The sequence below is a fragment of the Colius striatus genome, chromosome 2 (assembly GCF_028858725.1).
Source record: "Colius striatus isolate bColStr4 chromosome 2, bColStr4.1.hap1, whole genome shotgun sequence".
NCBI lineage: Eukaryota > Metazoa > Chordata > Aves > Coliiformes > Coliidae > Colius > Colius striatus.
In genome coordinates this window covers 48,829,127-48,855,502 of record NC_084760.1, presented here as the reverse complement: position 1 = coordinate 48,855,502, position 26,376 = coordinate 48,829,127, and the positions used below count along the sequence as shown (strand labels likewise).

General features: G+C 47.6%; 1 protein-coding gene across 1 annotated transcript; it reads right to left on the bottom strand.

Annotated features, from left to right (window-relative positions):
* Positions 1–2,330: 2,330 nt before the first annotated feature.
* NR2E1 (nuclear receptor subfamily 2 group E member 1) lies at positions 2,331–16,617 on the bottom strand. Its single transcript, XM_061990403.1, has 9 exons — positions 16,593–16,617; positions 11,662–11,807; positions 10,949–11,036; positions 10,451–10,686; positions 8,966–9,112; positions 4,665–4,761; positions 4,130–4,279; positions 3,751–3,856; positions 2,331–2,493 (listed from the first exon to the last, which is right to left on the bottom strand). The coding sequence occupies exons 1-9, from the start codon at positions 16,615–16,617 to the stop codon at positions 2,331–2,333; spliced, it is 1,158 nt and encodes a 385-aa protein (XP_061846387.1).
* Positions 16,618–26,376: the final 9,759 nt, after the last annotated feature.

Below are 26,376 nucleotides of genomic sequence, written 5' to 3'. Positions count from 1 at the left end.
AAGACTTGTACTGGGTTAGACCTATGACCTAGAAAAAGTGTCCTGGAGAGAGTAAAAAGTGTCAGCTCCTTAAGAGTGAAACCTTGCAGCAGCTGTATATTTGAGAGCAGCTCTGCAGAGAGAGACCTGGGAGTCATGATTGATAATAAACTAAATATGAGCCAGCAATGTGCCCTCGTGGCCAAGAAGGCCAATGGCATCCTGGGATGCATCAAGAAGAGTGTGGCCAGCAGGTCAAGGGAGGTTCTTCTCCCCCTCTACTCTGCCCTGGTGAGGCCTCATCTGGAGTATTGTGTCCAGTTCTGGGCTCCTCAGCTCAAGAGGGACAGGGAAGTGCTCGAGAGAGTCCAGTGCATGGCCACCAAGATGATCAGGGGAATGGAACATCTTTCATATGAGGAAAAGCTGTGGGAACTGGGGCTGTTTAGTCTGGAAAAGAGGAGATTGAGTGGTGATCTTGTTAACATTTATAAATATCTAAAGGGTGGATGCCAGGAGGTTGGGACATCCCTTTTTCCTATGGTACCTAGCAACAGGACAAGGGGTAATGTGATGAAGCTGGAACATAAGTAGTTCCACTTAAACATAAGAAAAAACTATTTCACTGTTCAGGTGAGGAAGCCCTGGCACGGGCTGCCCAGAGGGGTTGTGGAGTCTCCTTCCTTGGAGGTCTTCAAGACCCACCTGGACACGTTCCTATGCGACCTGATCTAGGTGAACCTGCTTCTGCAGGGGGGTTGGACTAGATGATCTCTAAAGGTCCCTTCCAATCCTACCATTCTATGAATTACAGAAAGTAGCTCTATGCAGGTTCTGCAAAGTCCCTTTGCCCCAAGGCAGGATCACCTAAGCTATTCCTCTGATGTTAGTCTAACTGTGTCTTAAAACCTCTGATGATGGAAACTCCACAGCATCCAAGGTATTCTGTCTTAGTGGAGAGTATTTCTGTTCCCTGGTAAGTAGGGTTCAGTGGAAGAAACTAATCCAGAGATAGAAAGACAAGTGTTAAAAGAACAGTAGAAAGTAATTTAAATTCAATATATTTTTTTTATTCTTTGTAAATACAATGAGTACAACTTTTTAACTTCACAAATCAGTTAATCCACTTTGTACAGGAAAAGTTTTACTCATTCTATGATAGTCCAAGTGCTGATTTTTCTCAGTGCTAGTTCCTAATAAATCAAATTTTGAAAAGTACAGCAGCTATCTTTAAATGATGTTTTTTCCTACGTTTTTCATACATGAAATAAGCAGCTTATAACATTTTTGTGTGTGAGAGAGTGTAGGTGAACAAGGCTTCAAAATTAGAACCTGGAGTTTTCTAAAAAGGCATTGGAGACTTTTGGAAATGGTTAGCATTATATCAGTCAACAACTTTTTATTTCTTTGAAATAAAATTCCTTCGGTTGATTTTATTATTTTTTTTAATAGTCCTTTCACTTCTCTGCGCATCTCACTGACAAAGAGTTTGGCCACCGTTGCCTTTGGTTTCAGCACTGTGCCAACGGGACAGCCAGCAGGTCACTGAAGCGGTCATCTCCATTGTATTTGGTTTTGCTGTTTCAGTCTTCCTTTCTTGACTTGTATCTTTTCAGGTGTATGTGCGTGTCAATGTGTGTCTGTGTGGGTCTGTGTGGAAGAAGAAAGCGGGAAGGTTGGAGAGGAAGTACATAAAGCTCTTCTGTCTTTGAGATGTTGCCCGAACAAATTGTGGTGACGTCCGCACCAAAGATCACCAGTTCATTTTGCAGGAAGAATGGAGCTGCCGTCATAAGCTATTTATTTTAATCAGTTCTGAAGGCCACTTCATGATGTATTACAGCAGAAGCAATGTTTTGGTAACCCGGTCTTAAATGTTATCTATCATATTTAAAACATTTTCCCAACATAGGCTACTTTTAAAACAATTCTGAAGGCCACCACATCTCATGTTACAACAGAAGCCAAGTTTGGTCAGACACTTCCAAATACTCAACAGACTAAAGTACCTTCTTTTTTTGTCTCAGATTTGCCAGTTAAATGAGAGAATAGCGGAGTCTTTGTTAACTATGACTGGCATCTGAATTGCCTTCATCCTGTAGTAACAGGAATAACAGCCAAATTCCAACCACTTTCACTTTTTCTGTAGAACAAAGCATTCTCTCTGTGATCTAAATCACTCTGTTCAGAGCAGCAGAATCATATCTACTGGGATATTTTTTTGTCAATGGGTTTAAAGGCTAAACGTTCCCAGGCTTATGCTTCCTGTAGATTTTGTTAGTTGAGGCTTATTCTCCGTAGGTAAAAGTTCTTCTCAAACTGTCCATCCTGATTGTTTGTTTGAAGGTAACTTATATGTCACTGGATTTGTACATATCTGAAAGCAGTCTCGTAATCGGTACATTCCCAATGGTCTTTTTGAAAAATACTTCTTCTATTGTAGATGGATTAATTGAACGTAAAGCTGGTAAAAGCAATAAAAGTTTTCCAAAGCGACAGGGTTGTGTGGGGTACCTAGGAGACAGAAACAGGAAAAAAATTAATTTAATGTCTTTAGTTACTTTTTCAAATAAAGGATTTTCCTTTATAGATGAGACCAATATTTGACAAGTTGTACAGACAGGCGATACCTTTGTCAAACCCCAGTGTTCTGTACTCATGTGAGCAAGAAGGCAGACCTCAGGAAAACCCTCATAATGGAGATTAGCAGAACGTAGATCAATGTCACCTGAGTTTTGATTAGCTCCTGTGTTTATTGCCTCAGAATAGTAGCAACATGGAGACAGGATCTGCTCTGACTTGTCTCTTATACAGCAACTATGTTCTTGATGTAGTTCAGGGAAGAGCTTGACCTGTGATAAATACCTTGTCATTTAAAGCACAATTCAAACCTAGCTGGATTGTCATGGTCATTGTTTTGCCCACTTTTGGTTACCATACGAGTTGCATACTGCTTGACATTTGGAAAGAAACTTTTTTAATTAAAGAAGCTCTGTTTTATCCCAAGGTAATCTCTTCTTGTAATAGGATATTTTCCGTTCTTTCTCCCAGCTTTTGATGCCCACACAACGTTCACTACATAGAATCACAGAATGTTAGGGGTTGGAAGGGACCTTTAGAGATCATCTAGTCCAAATCCCTGCTTCTGCAGGTCCACTTTTCCATTTTCCTGAACAAATTGAGGTGCTGGAGTGTGTGCAGAGAAGAGCAACAAAGCTGGTGAAGAGTCTAGAGCACAAATCCTGTAAGGAACAGCTGTGAGTGTTTAATCTGGAAAAGAGGAGGCTGAGATGAGACCTTCTCTCTTTACAACTACTTGAAAAGAGATTGTAAGGAGTTGAGAGTCAGTCTCTTCTCCCAAGTGACAGGTGATAGCACAAGAGGAAACAGCCTCAAGTTGCACCAGGGGAGGTTTATATTGGAGGAAAAAATCATTCACTGAAAGGGCTGTCGAGCATTGGCAGTGCTTGAGTCACTATCCCCAGTGGTATTTAAAAGACACGTAGATGTGGCATTTAGAGACGTGGTTTAGTGGTGGACTTGGCAGTGTCAGGTTAGCAATTGGACTCCGTGATTTTAAGGGTCTTTTCCAACCTTTTCTATGATGATTCTACCAGGAAATGCCAAATCCCAACAGGCTGACATTCAACGTATACTCGCTGATAACAGCCCAATCCCAATTTCAGTCAGTGGAAATGTGTCCTTCCCTATAGTGAGAGACAGATTTTACCCCTACACTTGCAAGAAGTATTGAGAGAAGACACCACTGACCTGGTATGAATGTAGCTGTTCAGAGTGAGCTGGGCTTCATCTTGCAGGGCTGCAATGGCAGCAGCGTTTCGGAAGCTCCTCAGTTCAGAACCACTGTGTGTAGGCACTGGAAAGCAGATCAGTTACTAGTTCAACTTGACTCCTGAATGGGTCAAAACAGTTCAGCTAGTGCTATCAATGGAAATTAAGCATCCCCATTAGTTCCCCAGCACTCCACTGTCAGCTTTTCAAAACACAATAACACTGACTATTGGAATTCAATACTGGGAAACCTGTTGGGTTATATAAAGCTATGTCTGATCCTTGAAACATCACTTTGGTTTAATGTAGCAACCTGGTGCATCTCAGACCAGATGACTGAGAGATTCTTTCTGCTTACCAGCTTTAAAAGTGACGATGCATTTGAGACAGGCAAATTCAGTAGCATCTAGCCGAAGTTGTCTAAATCTAGCCACAACCTCCTGTAAAGCCTGTATTTCTGAAATAATTTTATTCAGCTTCTGAGAATCTGTATTGTCACCGTTCATGCCTAAAACAGAAACAGATGAATTAAATAGCATTAAAGGCATTTGCTTTTTTTAATATTGATTTCTGACAAAATCCTCTGTATCAATATCCACCCTATTGTCACACTTGTCTATCTGGTTCGATGTAAACTGACTATATTGTATGAAAGTTAATATAAAATCTTCTCTTGCATGATAACAAACACAGTAATTTGCATTTAAATGACAATGCAAGCAGTCATGAATACAACAAAACAACATTATTTGCATTTAAATATAGATTTATAAATGACAGGTATGCTCTATTGTTCAGTACGAATTTGTTATTCTTTACATGTTGTTCTTTTTTCAGTAATGTATTTTTATGGTAATTTTTGTAACAAAGTCATTAAATTGTGCAATTCTTACCAGATACAGCCAGTAGAGTGTTAGCATCAACTGGAATGGCCCATTGTGCTATTCCTAGAACAAACAGTTCTCTCCAAGCATCTTCCAAAAGCATCAGCTGTCATACAATAGATGTACAATATAACATAGTGTATAATTTATAGATTTATAAACAATTTAAATATGTAAATTTCTGTTATTTTAAAAACTACTTTAAATGCCTGTCATGGTATTTTCCCCACAGCATTCGTTTGCTCTTCTCTTAGCTTTTTGAGAAGGTGTCTAGAAATACATCTATGAATTGTAGAAAAACACTGAGGGTTGGCCCACTGCACGCACATCGAGTTGGGGACCACAAGGGAGGAGAAAGAGGAAGGAGAGTAAGAACTCCTGCCCCAGAGCTTGCTAACAACGTGAACACTCGCCTCTGTTTCTCAGCATAGCGTGGGCTCTCTCTTCCACCCCCTCTGCGCATATAGCTCTCCTGAGACAAGTTGGCTCTCCTATTGCTCTCTAGGGATTACCCTCCTGTCCTTCAAGAAAGTAGGATTTGTGAAGAAAAGCCTGGACAAAGTCCTGAAATTACATCACTGGAGGGAGCACTGCTTTAGAGCATGTATATGTCTTTAAACCCTTCCTTACTAAGCAAATCTTTAGCTTGTTTGAACACAGCATCTGAACACATATGTTTTCTTGGCGTCACCTGTTTTCCTGGTTTTTTTCCTTAAAATTGCTCAAAAATCCTAGGCACTAAGTGCTGCTTCCTTTGAGAGAACTGAGTATCCAAGCACCTATGCTGGCAGCATTGATAGTTCTCTGCAATTTTTGTACACTGCCTGGTTGTATGGAGGATGTGTGTTTCTGTTTGGAGGCAATGCCTTTGATTTCCGTGGAGAGGCAGTGGTGCATCTGAGGAAGAGGCAATGCAGGCTGGCAAAGCCAGAACAGGAATTTTTGGTCTCGAGGGCATCTATGAATGTTGGCCCAGATCAACTCTTAAGAGGGGTTTGGAGGGCCTCCGGTTCAATTGAGGCCTAAGAAATGTGCTGTGGTGCATACACATTGCTGAGACATCATGTATCTCAGTAGGATGGGGTTGGTGAGAACTGTACTGGACTTTGGAGACATCATCTAGTGGCTCCACAGATTGTTGAAAACCCGTGTACCAAAAAAACCCAAACCACACACATTCGTATTGCTATGGTCCCAGAAATTATCAGTAGCTTAGCTCCTTAGGAAAACAGGGAGCAGTTTTTTAAAAATCTTTAAAGAGTCTATAAAGAAGAACAAAGTAGAAAGACATATTGTACCAAGTGAATGATGATTTTCTGGGAATCAGATATGTGAAAGCAACTGTTGATGCAGAAAGCATTCAGTAAAAGAGAATCCTTTATCTATAGGCTAACTCTTAATAGTGTTGTGAATTTTAAACCACTCTGTTCCTGTCAGAATGGGGGGAAGATCTCCCAGTGTCTGCTCTGGGTTTGTCACTGCAGGCTTATTGCCCGTTTTGTGCTTTGAGTGATGTATTTTGCAGAACTTCTACATGACTTGACTAAGGAAATTGTGATAGCAAAGTATTTATGACTCTGCATACAATTACTGCTCAAAATCATTACATTGTATGAAATGTAAAGAGTTTTTAGTGTGCTGCCCATCTTATTGTGAGAACAGCTGAACCTGTTCATAAGTCTCCTAACTGCTTCAGCCTGCAAACCCAGCCCTTGCTCAGGATAATCCTGCCTGATGGATATGCAGGTTTCTCTGTGACATAGAAAGTGATTTACTAGCCTTTCATTTACTTTTGTAAAACTTTTTTTGTCATTCATTCATGCAGATACAATGGTAATGAATGGTGGTTCCTGGGAGATATTGATTTCACATGTTCTTTCCCACTAAGTCTTTAAAGTCAGAAGACTTCAGAAATAAGAGACTATTCCAATACCTGCAGCTTTCTTCATGCCCATGCATAAGTCTGTAAAACCACCAATTAAAATAATTAATGCTCAAGTCATACTCAGCCCTCCTTCAAAGAAACAAGAAATATCAGGTTTTCTGAAGGACTGGGTTTTGTTTCTTAATCAGCCTCATCCTGTAGATACAACCTTTTGTTGGTGACTTGCATTGGGCCAACCTGTCTTACAGTTCAAGCTGGGCAGGTGTGCAGGATGGCATTTTTGTGGTGTGGATTGGATTAGCTCTATGGAGCTAAGGAGAAGACACAGCCTCTGTTTTACTAAGAGTAGTGACATATCAATCCTCAGACTCGTGTTTTGACAGCAAATTGGTTTCTACTTATTTCTTTGCCTTCGAGGTGCAACTGTCAGAGAGTCCTGGAATCACAATGTGCTTGCTTTTTCAGAAGAGCACAAACCAAAGCAAAATCCAGGAAAAGATTTTACACTCTCCTTAAACAACTGGGATACAAAAAGAGAAATGCAGACCTTTACAGCTGGGCCACTGGCAAATTAAATAATGGAATGGCAGTAATATAAAAATCATCTATCTGATTATTCATGAAATGAGGTGTTGAAAATCAGAGTTATTTCTTCTCCAGTTCTCCTGAATATGATAGGAGAATCTTGCCCAGGTCAAAGATTTATTGCTGAGCAGCTCTGAGTTTTGAGGAAGCTGGCTTGCAGCAAGGTCCAGCAAGTCAGGCCATGCTAAGGAAAGGCTGGGACTTTAATACGTAAATCACCAACGTTGATACCTGATATGAAAGTGAAAGAGGAAGTGGGTTATTTAAAGATAACAGGAACATTCTATTATCTATAGTAGACAAGCAGGCCTTGGTCTTGTGCAATGGAAACTTCCCATGCTTCCAAATCCTACTGCCTCCTCCTCCACACACTCTCGGAGATGACCTTGTAGGAAACACATCCATACTATGTCAAATAAAGCCTTTGCTTAAGGAGATTCTTGTAGACATGAGTGGTCTAGAGATGGACTGAACCTCTTCCTGCATGGTGAGGCTGCTGCTGAAGCAGCACACTTGATATCTGAGCCTATATATTCAGTTGCTTGGTGTGGCAGATCAGGTGATCCACAGGAGCAATGTCAGCAGAAAATGCCAGTAGAGAGCAGTTTGCCTCGTGGTGTGTGCAGGCTCCAGGGCTCTTATTACTCCCCTTATGCTCACTAGGTAGCAGCAGTGCAGCCAGAACTGAGCAGTGTCCCCCTTTGTCTAATTCATGACATGGGTTTCAAAATGTGTGTTTGTTACTAGAAAAAGAACATTTCAGTGTACCTTAGCTTTATATCACACTGTGGCCATCAGGATTTTACCCTAGGTAGAGAACACTAGTGGTTTCCTAAGAAGCTCTTTTCTTTCAGTTCAAAATACATATTTGCATATGAACTGCAACGCTTGCAACACGCATCCATGGAAAGGAACTAGTTCCTCTGATGATTGCTATGTAACATCTAAGGCGGAACATTTCTAGTTACCATTTTGGGAAATTAGCTCAATCATATCAAAGTATTGGATGTTTTTTACGATTGGAGCTTTGCATAGATTTCCCCCCTTCCATTTTGTAATTATCTGATTCTTTTTTTTAAAAAATAGTGCATTATACAAAGCACACTGAGTCCTCATCAAGAATCAAATCATTAAGAAATTGCTTCAGCTCGTATGTTCAGATATGATTTACTTGAGGTAAAGGCAAATTGTCATAGAGGAAAATAAGACAAATTGGGGAAGATTTTAATTACTGGTGAAAAATATTGGGGGCTGACCAAATTTGGATTCGACCATATTGGTATAATTGTAAGTTCACTGAAGCCAACATGAATAAGGAAAAGATGTTGGATGTGTGAAGGAGAGGAGAGGAGAGGAGAGGAGAGGAGAGGAGAGGAGAGGAGAGGAGAGGAGAGGAGAGGAGAGGAGTCTTTAGTGAAATCTTGAGGCCATATGCTTAACTAAGCACTTCTTATCCCAAAATAGCAAAGTAAGATGCTGTTCCTCACTTTATGGAGGGGAAAGTGGTCCAACAATTAGGGAAGCAGTTCTAGCACACTGAGCTCGGTCTGAAGCCTGGTGACTTTTCGTCTAGAACTTGTCCTCCTATAACATGAGCTTTCTATTAATTTTTTTTCAGGTTTGATTTTCATTTTCTTCGTGAAACAAAAGTTGGAAAGAAAAGAAAGCAGTTTCTGAATCACTGCCTGGTTTTCAGGGACAGACCAAAACTCTGCCCCAAACTTCAGATCTACTGAAGTCCGTTATAGTCTAGGGCTGAAGGTTCAGGACCCAATATGAGCTCTGAGCTTTCTTTAATTGTCAGGCCAGGCCAATGCCACTCCGACCGCAGGCACCTTACCTGGTCTTGTAAGGACAAGGTGGAGAAAGCTGGGACACTCTTGGCCCATTTGATGCTCATGAACAGAAGTCTGGCTGCTGACTCGCAGACGGATTCAGTGGCCACTTCGTAGAGATACATAGGGGTACCATTGACTTCATGTGGGTACTAATATCAAAAAGGAAATAAAGCAAATTCGTACAGTGTCACCAAGGCAGCCTCATCTTCCTCTCCCCTGCAGCTGTGGCTCAGTGCAGCACGCTCACTTTCAATACAGAGCATGCACTCTCTTATTCTGCAAGCAGAGGGCATTGCTTCCAGTGAGCTCACTCCAAACTATGCTCTGCTACTCATCTGAGTGGGTCAACTGTACTACAGGAACAGTTCTCTGAAGGAGGTTGAAGGAAGAATAAAATTTACCTTGTTTCACAATTGCACATCTCTGATGGCAGAGTTGGAAGACTACAAATCTGATTAAAACTTTGCCATTTATAAGCTATGCTTCAAAAACTGATGTAGCACTGCAGCTTTGCTCAGCAAAGCAAGTACTTAAGAAAAACCTTAAACTTCACCTAGCCCCCTGACTGCAGCAGGCTTTAAGCAAATGTGTAGAGATAAGCATAAGTACCTAAAGGCTGTGTAGGATTGGAATGAAGTTACATTTTGAAGCATGTGCTATATATGTTTTCTTGCTAAATAATTTCTGATTCAGTATTTTCCAGAACTATAACATGAAACTATATGTTGTGATCACGTTCATGAAGGATTCTCCTAAGCTATCTGTCAACTCTGGAAACAGAGAACTGCTTCAGTTATCTCTTCTTTGATTTTCTAGGTGGTGTAAATATGCAAAATGACATTGTGAATGGGTTAATTAAAAAAAAATCACCATATATCTAATTCCTGTGCAGTTGAGGCCACAGCAATGTTTCCACATTTGTGTCTGCATGGGCAAAACCCACCTGGATGCGTTCCTGCATGACCTGACCTAGGTGGACCTGCTTTAGCAGGAAGGTTGGACTAGATGACCTCTAGAGGTTCCTTCCAACCCTACCATTCTATGATTCTTTGCACAAGCTGCAGGGTTTGGTCAGTACAGATAGTACTTTCTGGACTACATTACTGTGGAGGTGGGCATTTTGATGAAGAAAACTCAGTACTTGTCATTCATTCTCATCAAAGAGAGTATGAAACTCCTTTTGGGTGGGCTCCAGGCAGGAAGAGCACCTCTGCAACCATGATGGTGTAAGAATGTAGGGAAGACAGGGTTCACACACAGCAGGTTACACAGTCCTGCATATCCCTTCTTCTGATGGCCTGTTACCCTTTGCATCTCCTGTCTTCAGAGCTTTTAGGGGCATAACAAAAGAGTCCCCACCACAACCTGCAAATCCTTAAGCCTTACACTTTGCCACTTCTACCCCAGAGACAGGAAGGAGCTCGTGGGTTGCAGGCACCCCAACAGCAGGGTCTGCCCACCCGCTGGGACCTGGAGCAGTGGCTGACCTTTGGGGTGGGCTGTGCCAGGCCCACCAGAGCCTGCCTCTCCGGGGTGCCAGTGACGGCAGCCAGCTCCAGGCTGTGGGGCTCCAACTGAGAGACAGTGGTGAAGAAGGCTGGTGCTGGCAGGGCAGCAGTGGGGAAGTGCGGGGCACCACTGCTTTCCTCCTTGTGTCCACGGAAGTAGAGGGCCACCTGCTTCCGTATTGTCGATGTCCGGGGCCCCCGCTCGTGCTGCACAGCTGCAGGACACCAAGGAGAGATGAGGGGGTTACTATGGGGTCCCGTAATGAGTACCCAACACTTCCCTCCCCACGATATTTTGGGGCCAGCCCTGTGCCCCATCGCCCCTGCCTAGGAGGTGTCTGGGGAGTTATGGGTGAGGCTGCTCCAGTCATTAGGGGCCCAGGAGAGGAGACCCAACAGTGACACAGCGCTCCGATGTTCAGAGCAAGGTCCGACTCCCTCCTGCCACCCCGGCCCCGGGAGATGGGGAGCAAGTACCGTCTTTATTCATGTTGACCTCCAAGCATTTCTTCAGCCGGCATGCACGGCATTGGTTCCTGTGCGTCTTGTCCACCGGGCAGCCTCCCTGCAACACAGCCAGCCATCGGGCAAGGGAAGCAGCACACTCACCCCGCCGGACCCCGGCTGCGTATGGGACCGAGCAGGGGGAACCTGTGCCGCAGTAGGTGGTGGGGGGTGCTCAGCCCCGCGCCGGGCCGGGCCGGGCCGCCTTCAGCACCCGAGACAGCGCCGGCGGCGCCGGCCCCTATGGGCGCCCCGGAGCCCCGCGCCCCCCGCGCCGCGTCCCCGGCCCCGCCATCCCGCGGGAGCTGCACGGGCGTAGAAACGGAGCGGTGAGCAGGGAAAGCCAAGCTGCCTCGGCCCGGACCCGGGTTGGAAATGGTGTCGGTTTTTCTTCTACTGGCTATGGACAGGGGCTGCCCTCTATTTTTCCTCGTGCAGTCAGCCGGTGAGCTGGCTGCACGCCTCCCCTCGCCGTCAGCCCCTTTGCCTCTCCCAGCGAGGAGGACGCGGCGGGGGTAAGGCGGAATGAGATACCCTGTCTCGGCCCGGGCTCCCCCGGAAAAGGACAGTGAGGGCGAGTGGCCGCTGGATCTTACTGCTGTCGGTGTTGCTCTTGCCGGGGGTTGGGGGTGGGGGCAATAAAGGACCCCGGTGAGTAAGAGATGCAGGCGGTGAGGGACTGGTACCTGGTTTCCTGATTTGCAAACATAGGTCCTATTCCTCCTGATGCTCCGCTTGAAAAATCCCGAGCATCCATCGCAGGCGTAAACCCCATAATGTTTCCCGGAGCTGCGGTCTCCACACACTTTGCAAGGGATGTCTAAAATGCGACCTGAAAGCAGAGAAGGGAGAGACGGAGAGAGCGGGCGCTCAGCAATCTGACCTCCGGAGGGATTAGCCCCAGAGCCGCAGTACAAGCAAATAATGAAGTGATTTTATAGCCAACTTTCTTTTCCTTGAGCGAGTGTCAGTTTTCTACAATGAGCATTATTCATGCCCCACTACGTTTATTGGGATCTTCTATAATCGCCAAGACCCATTTTGGAAAGGGAGATTACAGCAGCGGGAGCAGCAGACTTGCCTACTAGAAGTGAGAATGCGGAGGAGGGAGACTGGGGGGGACGGAGGACGGGGGGAGGGGGGCGTTTCACTCGTTTTCTGTCCCTCGGGAAACGGAGGACGGCGCTTTTCCTGCGCAGGAAAGCAGTCAGGAGAGGAGGCACACAGTAAACCAAAACAAAATAAAATGAGCGGGAAGCCAAATAACTCTCTGTACCCGCTAGCAACTCAAATGAAAGGGGACTGGCTCCTGCCGCAGACGATGTTTTTCACCCCAGAACCATCAGCGAAACTTTCCGTCTCGCATTTGTGCGAGGGCGGAGGCGGCTGCGGGCTGGGGGCGGGCAGTGGGGAGCACTCCTTTGCTTCTCTCCGCGCCCCTCTGCTCCGTCCCTGCCTTCGCACCGACTTTGACTAGAACTGCAAATGCTCTGAGGGTGATGTAAAAACTCGTACAGAGATTACCGCAGCCTCATTCAAGAACCCCGCCAAAACCCCGATCGGCTTCCGTGTTTTTTTTTTTTTTTTTCATTTTCCCTCTCTTTTTTCTTGTTCTTTTATCTTTTTTCTTTTTCTTTCTCTTTATCTTTCTTTATTTCCTTCTCTATCACTTTCTCTTTTCTTTTCTTTTCTTTTCTTTTCTTTTCTTTTCTTTTCTTTTCTTTTCTTTTCTTTTCTTTTCTTTTCTTTTCTTTTCTTTTCTTTTCTTTTCTTTTCTTTTCTTTTCTTTTCTTTTCTTTTCTTTTCTTTTCTTTTCTTTTCTTTTCCTTTCCTTTCCTTTCCTTTCCTTTCCTCTCTTCTTCTTTCCTCTGCCTCTAACAGCCTTTTTACCTTCCACCAGAACCTAAGCTGGAGATTCAGTCACTCTCACCAAACCTTGGTCTCCAACGGAGAGCGCTCTGGGCCACTATCTTTGTTTAGAAGCAAGTTCAGGGAGAGCCGTGGCTGCGGGTGGGTGGGGGTGAGGAGTGCTGGAAGAAGGAAGACAGCAGTGTGCGGTGCGGAGTGGAGCGGCGCTGCGAGAGGAGGGGTGGGAAGGGAATGGAAACAGGCCACAGGGTCTCCTCTCGCTCCCTAGAGAATTTGGGAGCCCGAGATACTTTCAGATATGTCTACGCTAAGGCTCTAAGACAATGCCTGCTGGCAGACAATAGGGACATTAGATAAAGTGTTAACTTAATGATTTTGCTCATTGAAACTCGTTTGACTGCCTCCAATGAGCACAAGCTGCCAGCTTCTCCCCTAAATGAAACCCGACAGCTGCTATACACAACACGGCGAGAGGGACGGGGATTAGGTTAGAGACTGCAAGAGGGAGGGGTGGTGGAGAGAGGGAGGGTGGGAGGGAGGGAGAGAGGTGAAAGAATAGAAAACTCTTGCGCAATTAATAAAGAGTCAAATGACCCCCCCACCCCGTTCTCCTCCCCTCCCTCCCCACTGCCTATGAGCAAGCCGCGGCTTTGGAGCTGCAGGTAGGCGCCCGTGAGGAGTGCTGAGGCCAAGGCACGGTTTCTGGGAGTGTGTAATTACAAGCCCTCCTTGCCACCTGCCTATTGGGGCACCAGTGACCCGTCAAAAAGTGTAGCATGGGAATTCGGATATCGCACAATGCCAACGAGGGAAAGCGCTCGACTTCCCTCTCCAGCCCTCAGCATCCGCGGGGAGAGAGAGGGTCCACACGCACGCACACAAAGGAGGAGGAGGGGCAGGCGGGGGGCGGGGGGAAGACACACTGAAGCGGTACGTGCGGCCGTGGGGCATCCCGGTGCAGAGCCCAGCACCCCGCGCACCTCAGCCCGCCACCGTTGACCTCCCCCCCCCCCCCCCTTCCCTCTTCTCGGCTGCGGGCCCCCGGCCGCGGCAGCGAGCCCAGGCCCGCCATGGAACCGCCGCGGGGGTTCCCGCTTCCCCGGTTCGGCTCCGCCGGAGCTGAAACCTGACTTGGGTTAGTTTTACAAAACAGTGTTTCCCAGGGGGGCTGTAAGCTTGGGAGATACTTTAAAAAGAGCACATGTAGCTATGCGTTCTATAGGTACGTATCCATACCCTGCATGTAAACATGGGTTCCATATATCCCATCGATAAACCCCAAGCACCTGGAGCACCTCTCCAAACATAACCGCGTTTCCAGCCGGTCGGAGCCACGCGGCAGGTCCCATCAGCTCCGCGGCCGTCGGCGAGGCGGAGGAAGAGGAGGGGGGACACGATAGAGGGAGGAAGGGAACGGCTGGACCCCCACGTCCCGTCCCGTCCCGTCCCGCCGCCCGCCCGCAATCTCGGCCGTGCTCTGCCTCCCAGCACCAACCCCCCTCCATCCTCGCCCCGCGGAGGCTGTTACGAGAAAACTTTCGTGCAGAGCAAAATATGAAATAAGTAGTCGGGGAAGAGGCAGAGCAGGGGGTGGGAAGAGAAAAATGCAAGCTTGACACGGGGTCATGAGATAACTGATTAACTCTGTTTAAAAGCGCTCCGGTTCCCCGAGGTACCGCTACGTCTCAGAAATTTAGCGCTAAGAAAATGGGATTTCTGTTCAGCTGGGAAACCGTTTTGAACATCCCACGACAGGGAGTCTTCGGGGGCTTTTTTTGTGTGTCATAATTGCTTAAAGGATATATGGCAGCCCCGATTACTGTAATTACCATCAGAGGCTGTTGAAAGAAGTTAGTCTGGGCTCGGGGGACAGAGGGACGGGGTCTCGTTACCACCCAGGCAGTCATCGCAGCTGACATCGCTAGACGCCTACCGGCAGGCAGGAAAGCCAGGCAGGAGCCCCTTTGCTCGGGACTCCCCCCTGGGACCTCCGGGCCGGCCGCCCAGGCCCGGGGACAGGGGTCAGGCTTTTGCAGGCGCTGCCGAGTTCATCTGGGCTCGGGCCCCGGCCCGGAGCGGTCACCTACTGTCGCCGTCCCCGCAGGGTCCGGTCGGGTCGTACCCAGGGGTCCCTTTCGGGCGTTCCCCGAGGGTCCGTGAGGGTCGGAGTCAGCAGTGAGGGAGGCGGCGGGGCCCGAGGGCTGCCCAGCACCGTGCGGCCGGAGCCGCGCTCCAGCCTTGCGGCTTTTCTCCTCTGCAAAATGTCTCCGGCAGAAGCTCCGCCGTCCTTTGGGGACAGGACTCCCCGGCCTTCCCTGTCCCTTCCCTGACGCTCAGAAACGTGTCAGGAGCGCCGACAACGGAGGGCCCGATCCCACTTCGGCTCCCGTCGCACTTGCCGGGCGCTTTGGGCAGCACGGCCGGCGGGAAGCGGCCTCGGCCGCCCCCCATTTTTCTCTCCTTTTCTTTTGCCGCTGACCCCTTGTGTCCCCGACGGTTTTTACCTTGGCTTCGTGGGGCTGGCGCGGAAAAAAGCCGCTCTCAGCCCCCTCGGGGGAAGAAGGCAAAGCAGCCCGTGCCGAAACGGCGGCAGCTCGGCCGCAGCGCCGGGCCCCCGCGGGGCTCCGCGCCTCCCTCCGCCTGGTCCACCCGCAGCTTCCACCGCCTGCTCCCCGGCCCCACTGCCCCCTTGAGCCCCCCACACACCTCCCCAACATCCCCGGCTTCCCGGCCCCCGCCGACAAAGGGCGGACCCGGGGTCAAAAGAACGGAGCGCAACGGGCAGGAGAAGGCCGCGGGGCAAGGCGGGGTTGGCCGGTGGCAGGTACCTCGCGGCTCTGCCTCTCTTCGCCCGCCGCTCGGTAAAGCCCGGGAGCCCGCCGCAGCGCAGAGGAAATAACTGTCCGATCCATCACTTGTCAGACATTAAATTGGATTGGGTATTTTTCCCCCCCCTTTGTTACTGACTCCATCCATATTACAAACTCCGAAAGTCCTGTTGGGATTATGCGGATTGAGGCATTCTGCAAGAGCGGTTAGTCATGCTTTAAATTCCCCAGTTACGAGGTGCACGGATTTAGGATTAACGAAAATGTGACTTTTAAGTTGTTTCTGCTTTCCTTCTTGCAGGATTATTGTTTGCAACGGGAAATGGTGTGCAAAGTATTGCATTTAAATCCTCCTTCAGCAGAGTTGCTTACGCGATCCCGTGTAATTGAATGACCAGAGTTTCAAACTCTTTAAAGAAATTATTATGTTGCGGAAGGTTGCATAAAGTCCGTGAGAAAAGCAAGCATGTTTCAACTCCGTAATGTCCTTTAAACACAAACCTTTCGCCCTCCGCCCCGAGTACCGGAGCCCCGCAGATTGCCGCCCGCGCCCAGCGAGACGAGCCCCCTCCCCGCCGCCGCCGAAGCTGCCCTTCCCTCCCGGGCCTCACTGCCCCCGGCCTCCTGCCCCGCTTCCTGGGGCGGGCAGTTGGAAAGCGGCTTTTTGTAAGCCCCGGCCAGCATTCCGTGGGGGCAACTCCAAGACTATCTAGTCGCTGCCACGCCGGACCGAAATATACACTTCTTTTTTAACTGGGAGGGTGTGCGTGGGGGGAGGGGGTGCAAATCCAAACCACAACCCCCCCTCCTCTTCCTCTCCCTCCCCTCCACCTCCCGCCCCCCCCCCCCCCCCCACCCCAGGCCAGGCTGCAGCTGGCCTCGGAAAGGCTACTCGAAGCCTCCACCGCGTTATTACCCACTTGTTGATCCCGCCGGCTTGCTCATGCTCGAAGCCCCCGGGAGTCGTGAAACTCGGGGCGAAGTCTCGGCGGCGGGGCGAGGCGGTGCGGCCCCCCCGTGCCCTCCCCTCCCCGGGCCGGCGCGGCGGCTCGGCGGGGCAGGTGCCTCCCTCGGGCACTCACTGCTGGCTCCTCCGCGGGGGCCGGCACATCCTCGCCGCCGCCCCGCTTCCCGCCGGTGTCCTCCCGAGGGACGTGGATGCACCGCGGGGACGCGGCAAGGAGGAGGGGGGAAGGAAAAACAAAACAAAACAAAAGAAGTAAAAAGAAGAAAAAAATAAGAAGAAGGAAAAAAAAAAAAAAGAAACGAAATGACCCAAAGTCAGCGGCCGGCCGTGCCCCCCTGCTAGCAGGTGCTCTCGGGACCCCGGGAGGCTGCAGGGGGCTGCGGGTGGACTCGCCACCGCGCTCCTGGAAGGCAAAGCGCGAGCCACAGCAGGCAGGACAACAATGAGGCGAAGAGAAGATAGGATGGGGAGCAGGGCTCAGTGCCGAGCGCCTCGGTGCAGCGAGCAGGGAGATCAGAGCCTGGCAAAATAATGGCAGGGGGGAAAAGGCGTCAGAGGAGGCTGTCTCTGCCTCTCAGAAACTGAATGGTATAAAAAGGGAAAGGTTTCCAGAAGTTCATTACACTGGCTGACTTTGCGCTTTGAGCTCCAGGCTTCGGCCCCTATAATATCGGCAGAGAGGCTGTGACAGGCAGCGGCGGGGAGGGGAGAGGGACGCCCCTTGCCCACTGAGCTTCCCCCGCTTTCCCCCCAGCTCCTGCCGCCGCGTGACGTCACCCCGCGCTGGGAAGGGGAGGGGGCAGGGAGGGGGTTAAATGCTAATGATCTTAATGAACACCCCCCCCCCCCAGAGCGGCTTCCACACAAAATGCAGCGGCTGCCGAGATGATTCCGCCTCCTCACTCGCCTTGTGCCCTCGCTGTCATAAAAAGGGATCCCCTCCCTCAAAAAAAAAAAAAAAAGGGAAAAAAGAAAGAAAGAAAAAAGAGCAGACAAAAGAAAAGCAGAAGGAACGGATCGAGATTGCGTTTCTTTCGCAGTTTCCCGTAGTGAGATGGGGCCCGCCTGCGGTTCGCCCCTGCTCTCACTCTGGCCCCGGCCCGGGCAGCGGCTGTGCTGGCGGCCGGCGGGGGCGGGCGAGGAGCCTGCCCAGGCTGCGAGCCGGGCCGGGCCAGGCCGCACCGACAGCCTTCCCTCCGCGCTCTTACAGGGCAGGCTGGCTCCTGGAGGGAGCAGAGAGGCAGGGTTGATTTTAGTTGTGGTGCAGGTTTCAGAGTGCTGTCCCTATCCTTCTGCACTTTGTGTAAATTTTGTTCTTGTGTCTCAGGTCACGGGTGATCCTTCTTGTGCCTGTACCAATATCTGTGTCATAGGGCTGCGAGACTCTGGGTAGCACTGAGATGCCTATGACCTTCTGCTCTTTGCTCCCCATGAGACCAGTGCATCCACAGCATGGAAAGAAGCTTTGAATCAGAACAAGCCTGGTCCTGCCTAACACTGAGGGACACCGTCCAGAGCACTGGGAAGTTGCTCAGGGAGATCCCAGAAAGCAAAGAAACTGGAGGATCAGGGAACAGGGACACATTTTCCCTTCCAAATCTGCTTCCAGGGAGGCAGGGGAAAGTTCACTTCCTGGAACAATGTTAAAACCAACAGGGAAGAAGATGATCATGCTACATTAGCAGGACCCGGAGGCCGAAACAGCAAAAATCAGATGTCAGTGGGGCCCAAACTTAGTCCTAGACTTCCTCTGCACTAGTGAGGCAGATCTCTGGCTCTACAGCAGGCACAATTCTTTGCCCTGTAAACTCAAAGTCACCTGAAAAACCCAGCAAAGGCTAGTCAAGCTGCATCCACAGGTTCCAGCCACAGCCGAGTCAAACTGCACTCAGGGCTCTTCTTCTCTTGTACAGCATCAGGCTCTGCCAAGAGAGAAAAAGAAGAGCTCAAACTACCCACCTCTCCATCCAAAACTCATCTAATGTAAGTCAGATATCTAAACCTGATTCTACGCATCAGCTAGGGCCATGGTTCCCTGAGAAAGGAGCAACCCCTGTCCCCAGGCTCTGCCTGGTGCTGTTTTGCAGTCCTGCACCAGCTGTGGTTTGTGCTCTTTCCTCTCAGAGCCTTTCCTCTGGTTTCTGTGATAGACAGAGGTATTTCAGCCCTGAAAGCGAAGGCAGAATGCATCCTCCAAGACTACAGGGAAGAGCTGTCTACCCACTTCAGCTTTTCGCTGCAGCTTCTAACAAAGCTATTTCCATGGTCATTGGGTGGAAAAGTAGTCCAGCTCTAGTGTTGATTTTCTTCCTAGTAGCCGTCACAGTGTTGTTTCTGGATGTTGGATGATATGAGTCAAGGACTTTTCAACTTCTCACCCGCCCTGCAGGTGAGGCTGGAAGGGCATGAGAAGCTGGGAGGGGCTGCAGCCAGTGGACAGTGGACCGCAGCTGACCAAAGGGATATTCCACACCACACAACATCACGCTGAACAAGATAATAAATGTGAAACCTTGGTTGGGAAGTGGTGACCTGCTGCGCAGGCACTGACTGGGAATTAGTCAGTAGGTGGTGAGCAATTGCATTGTGCAATACTTGTTTTGTATATTCCTTTTATCATTATTTTCCCTTCCTATTAAATTGTCTTTTTCTCCCCGATCCCACTGGGGATGAACATAAGCGAATGCTGTGTGGTGTTTAGCTGCCTGTCAGCTTAAACCACAGCAATTATATTCAGCATTTGGTTTATTAGACAGTCCTACACATACAGAAGATGCTGATATAATAATGAAATTTACTATCGCCTCATAGTGCCTTGAAAGTAAAAATATTTACCAATTCTGATACACAAAATGATGAGTATTTCCTTTTCACTGTATCTCCTTCAGGACTGCAGACTATGACTACAGTTACGTGGTGACATTTCTCAGCATTGTGCTGCAGTCTCTTTCCAGGTACCTTTTCTTCTGTTGGAGTCTCAGTGGCAAGAAAAATCCAACGTGCAACCAGTCTCCAAGTGCACTGCTCTTTCTGCCTTTGCCTTGCTCGTCTTCTCTGCTCTTTGAACATGGAGCCAAAAGATTTTCATCAAACAAAAGAAAAAAGGAAAAAGCAAAGGAGGTCAGGCAAGGGTAAAAGTTAGGCCTCAAGAGGCACACGGATGTAGCAGGAGAATATACACTGTTTTCATCCATTTATCTCAATAGGAAAGAGGTAGGTAAGACAAGGCAAATCTAACATATTAATTTTCTTGGAAAATAGGTAAATAAGGAAAGGATAGAACTATTTCCTTCTGAGAGAAGCTGCTGTTGCTTTGTGGTGTTGAGAAGCTATCTTCACTACCCTCCTTTGGTGCACTTGCCAGGGAGGAGCCGGGAGTGTTCCTTGGTGCCTCAGGCAGCCCTGTGCAGGGAGCACCCACACAGTATAAATATCCACTGGGGCCAGTTCTTCTGGGTTGCTCGATCCTCCCTGAAGTCTGAGGCACCCCCCACTTCTTCGAAAGCCAGAGTCCGTGTTTTTGCAACACCACCACCAGTGCCTTTTTGTATCTACCTGCAGGCAGATGGCTGGGCAGTGGCACTATGAAGGCCACTGAAGGGACTGTGCTGCTTCTTGACTACCCCATTACCCTTCTGGCCCATGACGTGGCTGTGCTTGATGCCCAGCTAGGGCTGTTCACCATATGGGTGGTGGAACTGCACCTAACAAGCTATTTAATGCTCTTCCTTGCAAAGCTCTTGCCTCATGGACACCTTCCCTGGAGGGTCCCACATTGTACACCCAGTAATGCCGAGGGCTGAGGATGCTGCCTGGCACAGAAAGATGACCCAGTGAAAAGGACTGTCCTGTGAATGTCCCCACCCTCCTGGCACAAGAGGGGATTTTCTCATGTTTATGTGTCTTCTATAAATCAAAGCCACCTTCCTGCTGCAGTGGGGTAAACTTTCTCTGAGCCAGTGTCACCTCTGCGTGCCAAGGTGTCTCGGTGAAGGTACCTCTGGTGGCTTTGCAGCTTGAGTAACTCTCAGCCCATCCTCCGCCACAAGTAATCCATCCAGCAAAAAGTTGGGGAAGACCTGCATTCCCTGCAGATGCCAGTGGGAAAGCGGTGAGTTTCTCCCTTGTGCTTGTGCATGCATGGTTAAATAAGTTAATGACTGCATGAAACAGTGACCTTCAGTGCTATTCCCTCACGTGCAGCTGATGAATGTGCATTAGAAAAAGCCACCTTGCACAGAACAGTGGGGAAAATTATACCTAAGGAAGATAACTGAGAAAAGAGTATCTGCGTAAGTCATGGCACCACTTCTCAATACTCGTATTCAGGGGTGGAACAAGCCTGAGTTCACTTGCAGCAATGAAATGCCCCATTAATCACGTATGCCTTTGAAAGGGATATGTCAGGCTTGGCTTATACGCCTACATTGGTACCTGATCCCATCGAGACAATGCGAGACAAGCGCTTAACAAAGCGGCTCTAGTTAGTAACTTGACTTATTTGTTAGTTTGCTAGTTAGATATAAATCAAAGTGTCGTAATAAGCCAATGATGTAGCAGCAGCTGCAATCTAATTTAGAGAGAAACAGCCTCATTTCAGTGTTCCTGACATGAACACAAAAGACAGTATCAATACTGAAGCTGGTACAGAGAGACATAGCTGTCTAAAACTAGCAGAAGGTCCTAATACGAGGGCAAATATATTATTATCTCAGTAAAAGAAAACTTAAAATGAGATTGGGTCTACAACAGTTTTCAACAACCAACAAAAGAATGCTGACCACAAGGAATAAACACATCTTGGAGCTGTGCTGGGACATTTAAAAATCATTTTACCAATGTGTTAAATAAATAGCTCTGGATATGTCCTAAGCACTTGCGTGTGTGTGTAGGAAAGAGTTGCTTCAGCTATGATCCACATTGATCACACTTTGAGTGTAATCATTTCTACGGTAAATTGGCCTCCCAGATTTTTCTGTAGAAGCCTATTAGCAAGCTGACCTTTGAGGCAATCACACAGAACACTGTGTAGTGGCATCAAAGAATGCTCTTAGGAAGGACCTTATTTCTGGCTGGCAATACGATGGCTTACCTCCATTGACTTCAGTTTAACTATATCTCTTGATATTGGCTGAAGACCAGATCTGTGGTATCTATTTCAGGAAATGAATTTAGAATCAACAAAAATAAATACTTCCAGATGCAGCATTGAGTCAGCATATCACATTCAGTGCTGCTTGAAAGTATTGAGTCAGTCGGTAGAGATAGATTTTTAAGAAGAGATGTATAGTTTTACGACTGCCTATGGCATTTATAGACATGCTTACTTTATCTCTTGCTTCATAAAATATAGGTCATAAAGTATCTTTGCAGACAGAGCAATTACTGGCAACTCCAAGCAGAGAAGAGCACAGTATGCAACACTCTGTGACTAGCTAGATGCATTGTGAGATTGTTTTCTGCCTTTTGAGATTTTGGTCATTGATGGGGCCAGGCTGGTGAGCCTGAGAAACCAGTGGCCCGAGCCCATGTAACAAAAGCTAGCACTCTTACCTCTAAGAAAAGAGGAAAGCAGAGATCTGCCATGTTCTTCTGTAGAATGATTTCACTCCTGTGTGCTGCTATTTGCACTTGTTCTACCTAACAGAAAGTGCAGTCCAGTGGAAACATACCACTGAGACAGATTCTGATTCTGTGGTAAATATGAAACAGATTGTAGTTTGATGGGCTTTGACAGGATTGCTGGTGTGCATCTGCAGAATCTGGCATGAACAATCAAAGTTTTAGGCAACCTATCTGACCTGAAGAGTCCTGGAAGTCCTCAATGAAGATTTCACCATTCAAACACAATGCATGTCCTTGAATTTGCAGTGCATTTTGGTGGTTCACAAATGCTGGTGCCTGGACTGCTTTCTTCAGTGTGGGCCAATTACATCCTACCAATCCATGGATTCTAAGCTCTAAGTGTCCTTAAAATAGGTTTCAGACCTTTGCCTTCATGTCTTCACCTGATTTTGCCAGGTGCAATTTCGTTGCAGTTATCACAAGAATGTTTTGTCAATATTAGGAAATTATAGATATGGAGAGATATTAGGCAACGGGATATGGGAGATGAAACCTCTTTGGTGAGGTATGATCCAGTAACTGGATGTCCTTCTTTTCCATGAGGAACAGTTCTTATAAAGAAACATAAACCAAGGGAATGTGTGATGGGAATCCCAGGAGAGAGCTTTATCTTGCAACTTAGTTCTTTGTGCTGCAATACCAAGCACAAAGAATTGAAGCATCAAAACTAGAACTTTGAGTGTTGTCATGGGTGGCAATTCAGGATGTGGAATAACAACAACTAATAATGTTTTCACTAACTGCTTTTCATAATTACTCTTTCTGTGTCAGTGCTGATACTGGTAAGCAAAGCTGTGTGGCAGATCACTTACTTATAAGTCCAATATGCAGATTGTCACTCAACAATGCTTTTATTTTGATTACAAGTGCAGAGACAATATTGCATATTAAATCACAATATTTAGAAAACCCCAAGCTCGATCCTCATACTGTAATCTAGGAGCTTATATACATGGGAAGTTGTTGAAAAAGGATGGTTAATAAACGAGTTTTGTGCTGTCAAGAGCATTTCTTCAATTTTTATTGACACTTTTACTGGCACGGGATCAACGTGATTCAGCACCTAACAGACAAAGAGAGGAAATGGGTTCTTCTGATAACTTTTCTGTGCACATGATAGATACACTGTAGCTGGTGGAATATTTTCTGTCATATCCAGTAGCTGGCTTGTTTTTCTATTTGAGATCATAAGCAAAATTACCACTCATGGAGGAAGAAGAGTTTTGATCTTGGGAATCTTGTCAATTTGATTGACCATCAACAATGATAAGGCAGTAAAGAGTGGGAGAACTAAGCTTCCTAGGGAATACCATTGTCCCTGGTACCAGTTTTCTTCCCAAGCCAGGAAAGGACAATGTTCATTTACTTGTGAATTTCCAGGAGAGCCGAAGGAATGAGGCCTCCACAGGAGAGATGCCACATGTGTGTGTCTCTCCTGGACTTCCTGGAGAAAACTGCATTTGATCATCTTTGCAGTTGTGCAAAGATAGACTTTAATCTTTGATCTTTAATCAAACACTTCTCTGCAGAAGGGGAAAGTCTTAGGTCTTACACCTGTCTGCTGTAACCGAAGACACAGATGGTCTACAACTATTTGTTGAACTCTTTGTCCCCTTGAAGGCCACCTAGAACACATGACACCCACTGGTGTCTTGAAACATGGAGCTTGATGCTTCAGTTTTAGGTCAGTGTGTTCTAGTTTTGCTGTAAGCCAGTCCACTTGGAATAGCCCTAACCTAATTTGAGATGTTTCCCGCTTCTGGCTAGTTTATAATTAGGTTGCAGTCACTAGTATCCTTTTCTCTTTCCAAGCGCAGGTGTAAAAAGGCTTAAGGAAGCTGGGTGGGTACAAAGCAGGCTGTTGACGTTTTTGATGTCAGTTTGAACTTGGCCTTCATTTTTCCTGTGTCTTTTAGGAAACGCTGGGCAATACTCGAACAATGAGACTGTTTGAATGAGGCAGATCAAACCCATTTAAGATACAGCGAGACAAAGTAGTCTGACAGAAGAGCTGGACCGGCTGTCACCCGGCAATGGAGTTTTCAGAGTTCATTGCAAATTTTTAGGGCTGCATAGCTGCCTTACATCCATTTCTTATGCCCCTTCTTTTCGTCACATAGACGCAGCACATCTACTTCGGTGATATGAGTTTCTTCAGCTTTGTTTGGAAAGCCAGATTACCTGAATAGCAGTAGATGAGCACTGTGATTACAGCAGAACTACTTGTTCTCGTGTGATTTTGGCTTCTAGGCTGGGCAAAGGCCTCTGGGGCAAGGCAGGCTATACTTTCTGTCTAGGTGATGATGGTTCCCTGTATGCAAAGGGAAAACTACGTTGGGCTGAACAATCTCTTTCAGCCTTTCGTAGGAAAAAGCACGGCTCTAAGTTTCAGCATCATGGTGCTCACAGGAACCTGCTAGCCATCCTGTCACCACCTGCCCAGCAGGTGCAACAGAAGATGGAGTCACAGGTGAGATTAGGCCCATTTTTGCCATTTTTCCCCAAAATTTGTTCTATTAAGAGAGATTAGTCGACAGGGTCAGGAACTTCCCAATTGCTTCCCTCCAATGTGAGAGCAGGTCTGCCTCCATGCTGCTAGGAGAAGCTGTAAATGGACCTGGATCTGCTGGAGCTCAAGCTGGGGAGAGAGTTTCATGCATTTTCTCCCTTTCTGGTTTTGGAGTATGTGTAGAGGTTTTGTGGGGAAGTGCACATCACGTGTGTGAGCCAGGGATATTGGGCAGTGCTACGATCTGAGAGTGGGAGCACCGGCAGTGCATGTGAACAGCTGCAGTTCACAACAGAGCAAGTTTCACCATCCATTCATGCAAACAGGCCTTGTAGTCCAAAGGGGAGCATGCCCTAAGGAGCACAGCAGGATTGATTTGGGAGCAGGAAATAATCTGTGGGTTTGTTTCACCTTTTTCTGCCTGGGATATGGGCCTCAGTGCACTGTGCACAGGAAAAGCAACACCAGCCTGTTTGTAAAAAAAAACCAAACCAAAACACCAATAAAAAACCTCTTGGATTGGTTTAAATGTAGGTTTTGGTGGCAAGAGCACGGAGAATGAGGCCTGCTGCTCTCAGAGTTGAGCTGCCGGTGGAGTATTTGAAGCTGGGAAACCCTGGCCAGCCTATCCCAGTGCTGTGTAGCAGGCATGACAATGCCATGTAAAAGAAGTTGCCTGAAAGGCTTTCAGAAGTCAGAGCAGCTATACAACAGCCTGGGAGCTTCTTAGCTCCCTTGCTACATCTGCCTTGAGATGAACAAGAGCTCCCATCAATGCCATTTCTCCCTTCTCTACTCCAGGCCCTGTGCCCACCCCACCTGCTCAGGACAGACTGCCAGACAGACAGACAGACAGACAGACAAGGATGCACTTGCTCTTCCCCCCCATACTTCTTTTTCTCCTCATTTTCCTTCATGGCTTTTTGCTTTTAAAGGTTGCTGCTGACAAATCTATCTATTTGGGGCAAATTGTCAGTGAGAAACTTCCGCTCGAACTCTTTGGGACAAAACTGCCTCTTTGAAAGGGTAAATCCCGTTGCATGAAGGTCTGAACAATGGCCAAATGTGTTGCTGCTACTGCTGCCGCTGCTGCTGAGGCCGGGGCTGTGACAAAGAGCGGATTAATTGGTGCCGCGGCTGACTGGTTCGAGATGGCTCCACTCAGCCCGCGCTGCGGGGAGCCCCATTGACTGGGCCCCGAGTCCCACTTTTCACAAACTCCAAACAAAAGTCAATTTCTTTTTTATAAGGCGAGGGAAGAAAAAAAAATCAGTTCATGTTTGAGCTCGGGAAGTTGACTTGTTGGATTATAGGGCGTCATGCTCTCTCTGTCTGTCTCTCCCATGCTTTAAAGTTGCTTGTCCCCCTAAGAGAAGAGTGAAGGGGGGAAAATGGAAGCAGAAGTGAGCCATCCCCATCAGCATGAACGTAAGAGTAGGCTCTGGGGATAGAAAGCTAGCGAGGAGCCCCAGGACTCTGTGACAGTGCTGGGGACCAAGCCGGAGCTCTTATTTACCAGAGATAAATTTCTCCAGCCATCTGATGCCGTTCTCAAAGGGGCTTGCAGCACTTCAGTCCTTAGGTAGACAGCGCTATCAGGCAA

Excerpts from the sequence above, each read along its gene's own strand:
- NR2E1 (XM_061990403.1), bottom strand. The coding sequence starts at position 16,617 with ATGAGCAAGCCGGCGGGATCAACAA. Across the intron at positions 11,808-16,592 it reads CAAGCCGGCGGGATCAACAA|GTCGCATTTTAGACATCCCT; the intron begins GTGGGTAATAAC and ends CTCTGCTTTCAG. Across the intron at positions 4,280-4,664 it reads CACTCTACTGGCTGTATCTG|GCATGAACGGTGACAATACA; the intron begins GTAAGAATTGCA and ends TTTCTGTTTTAG.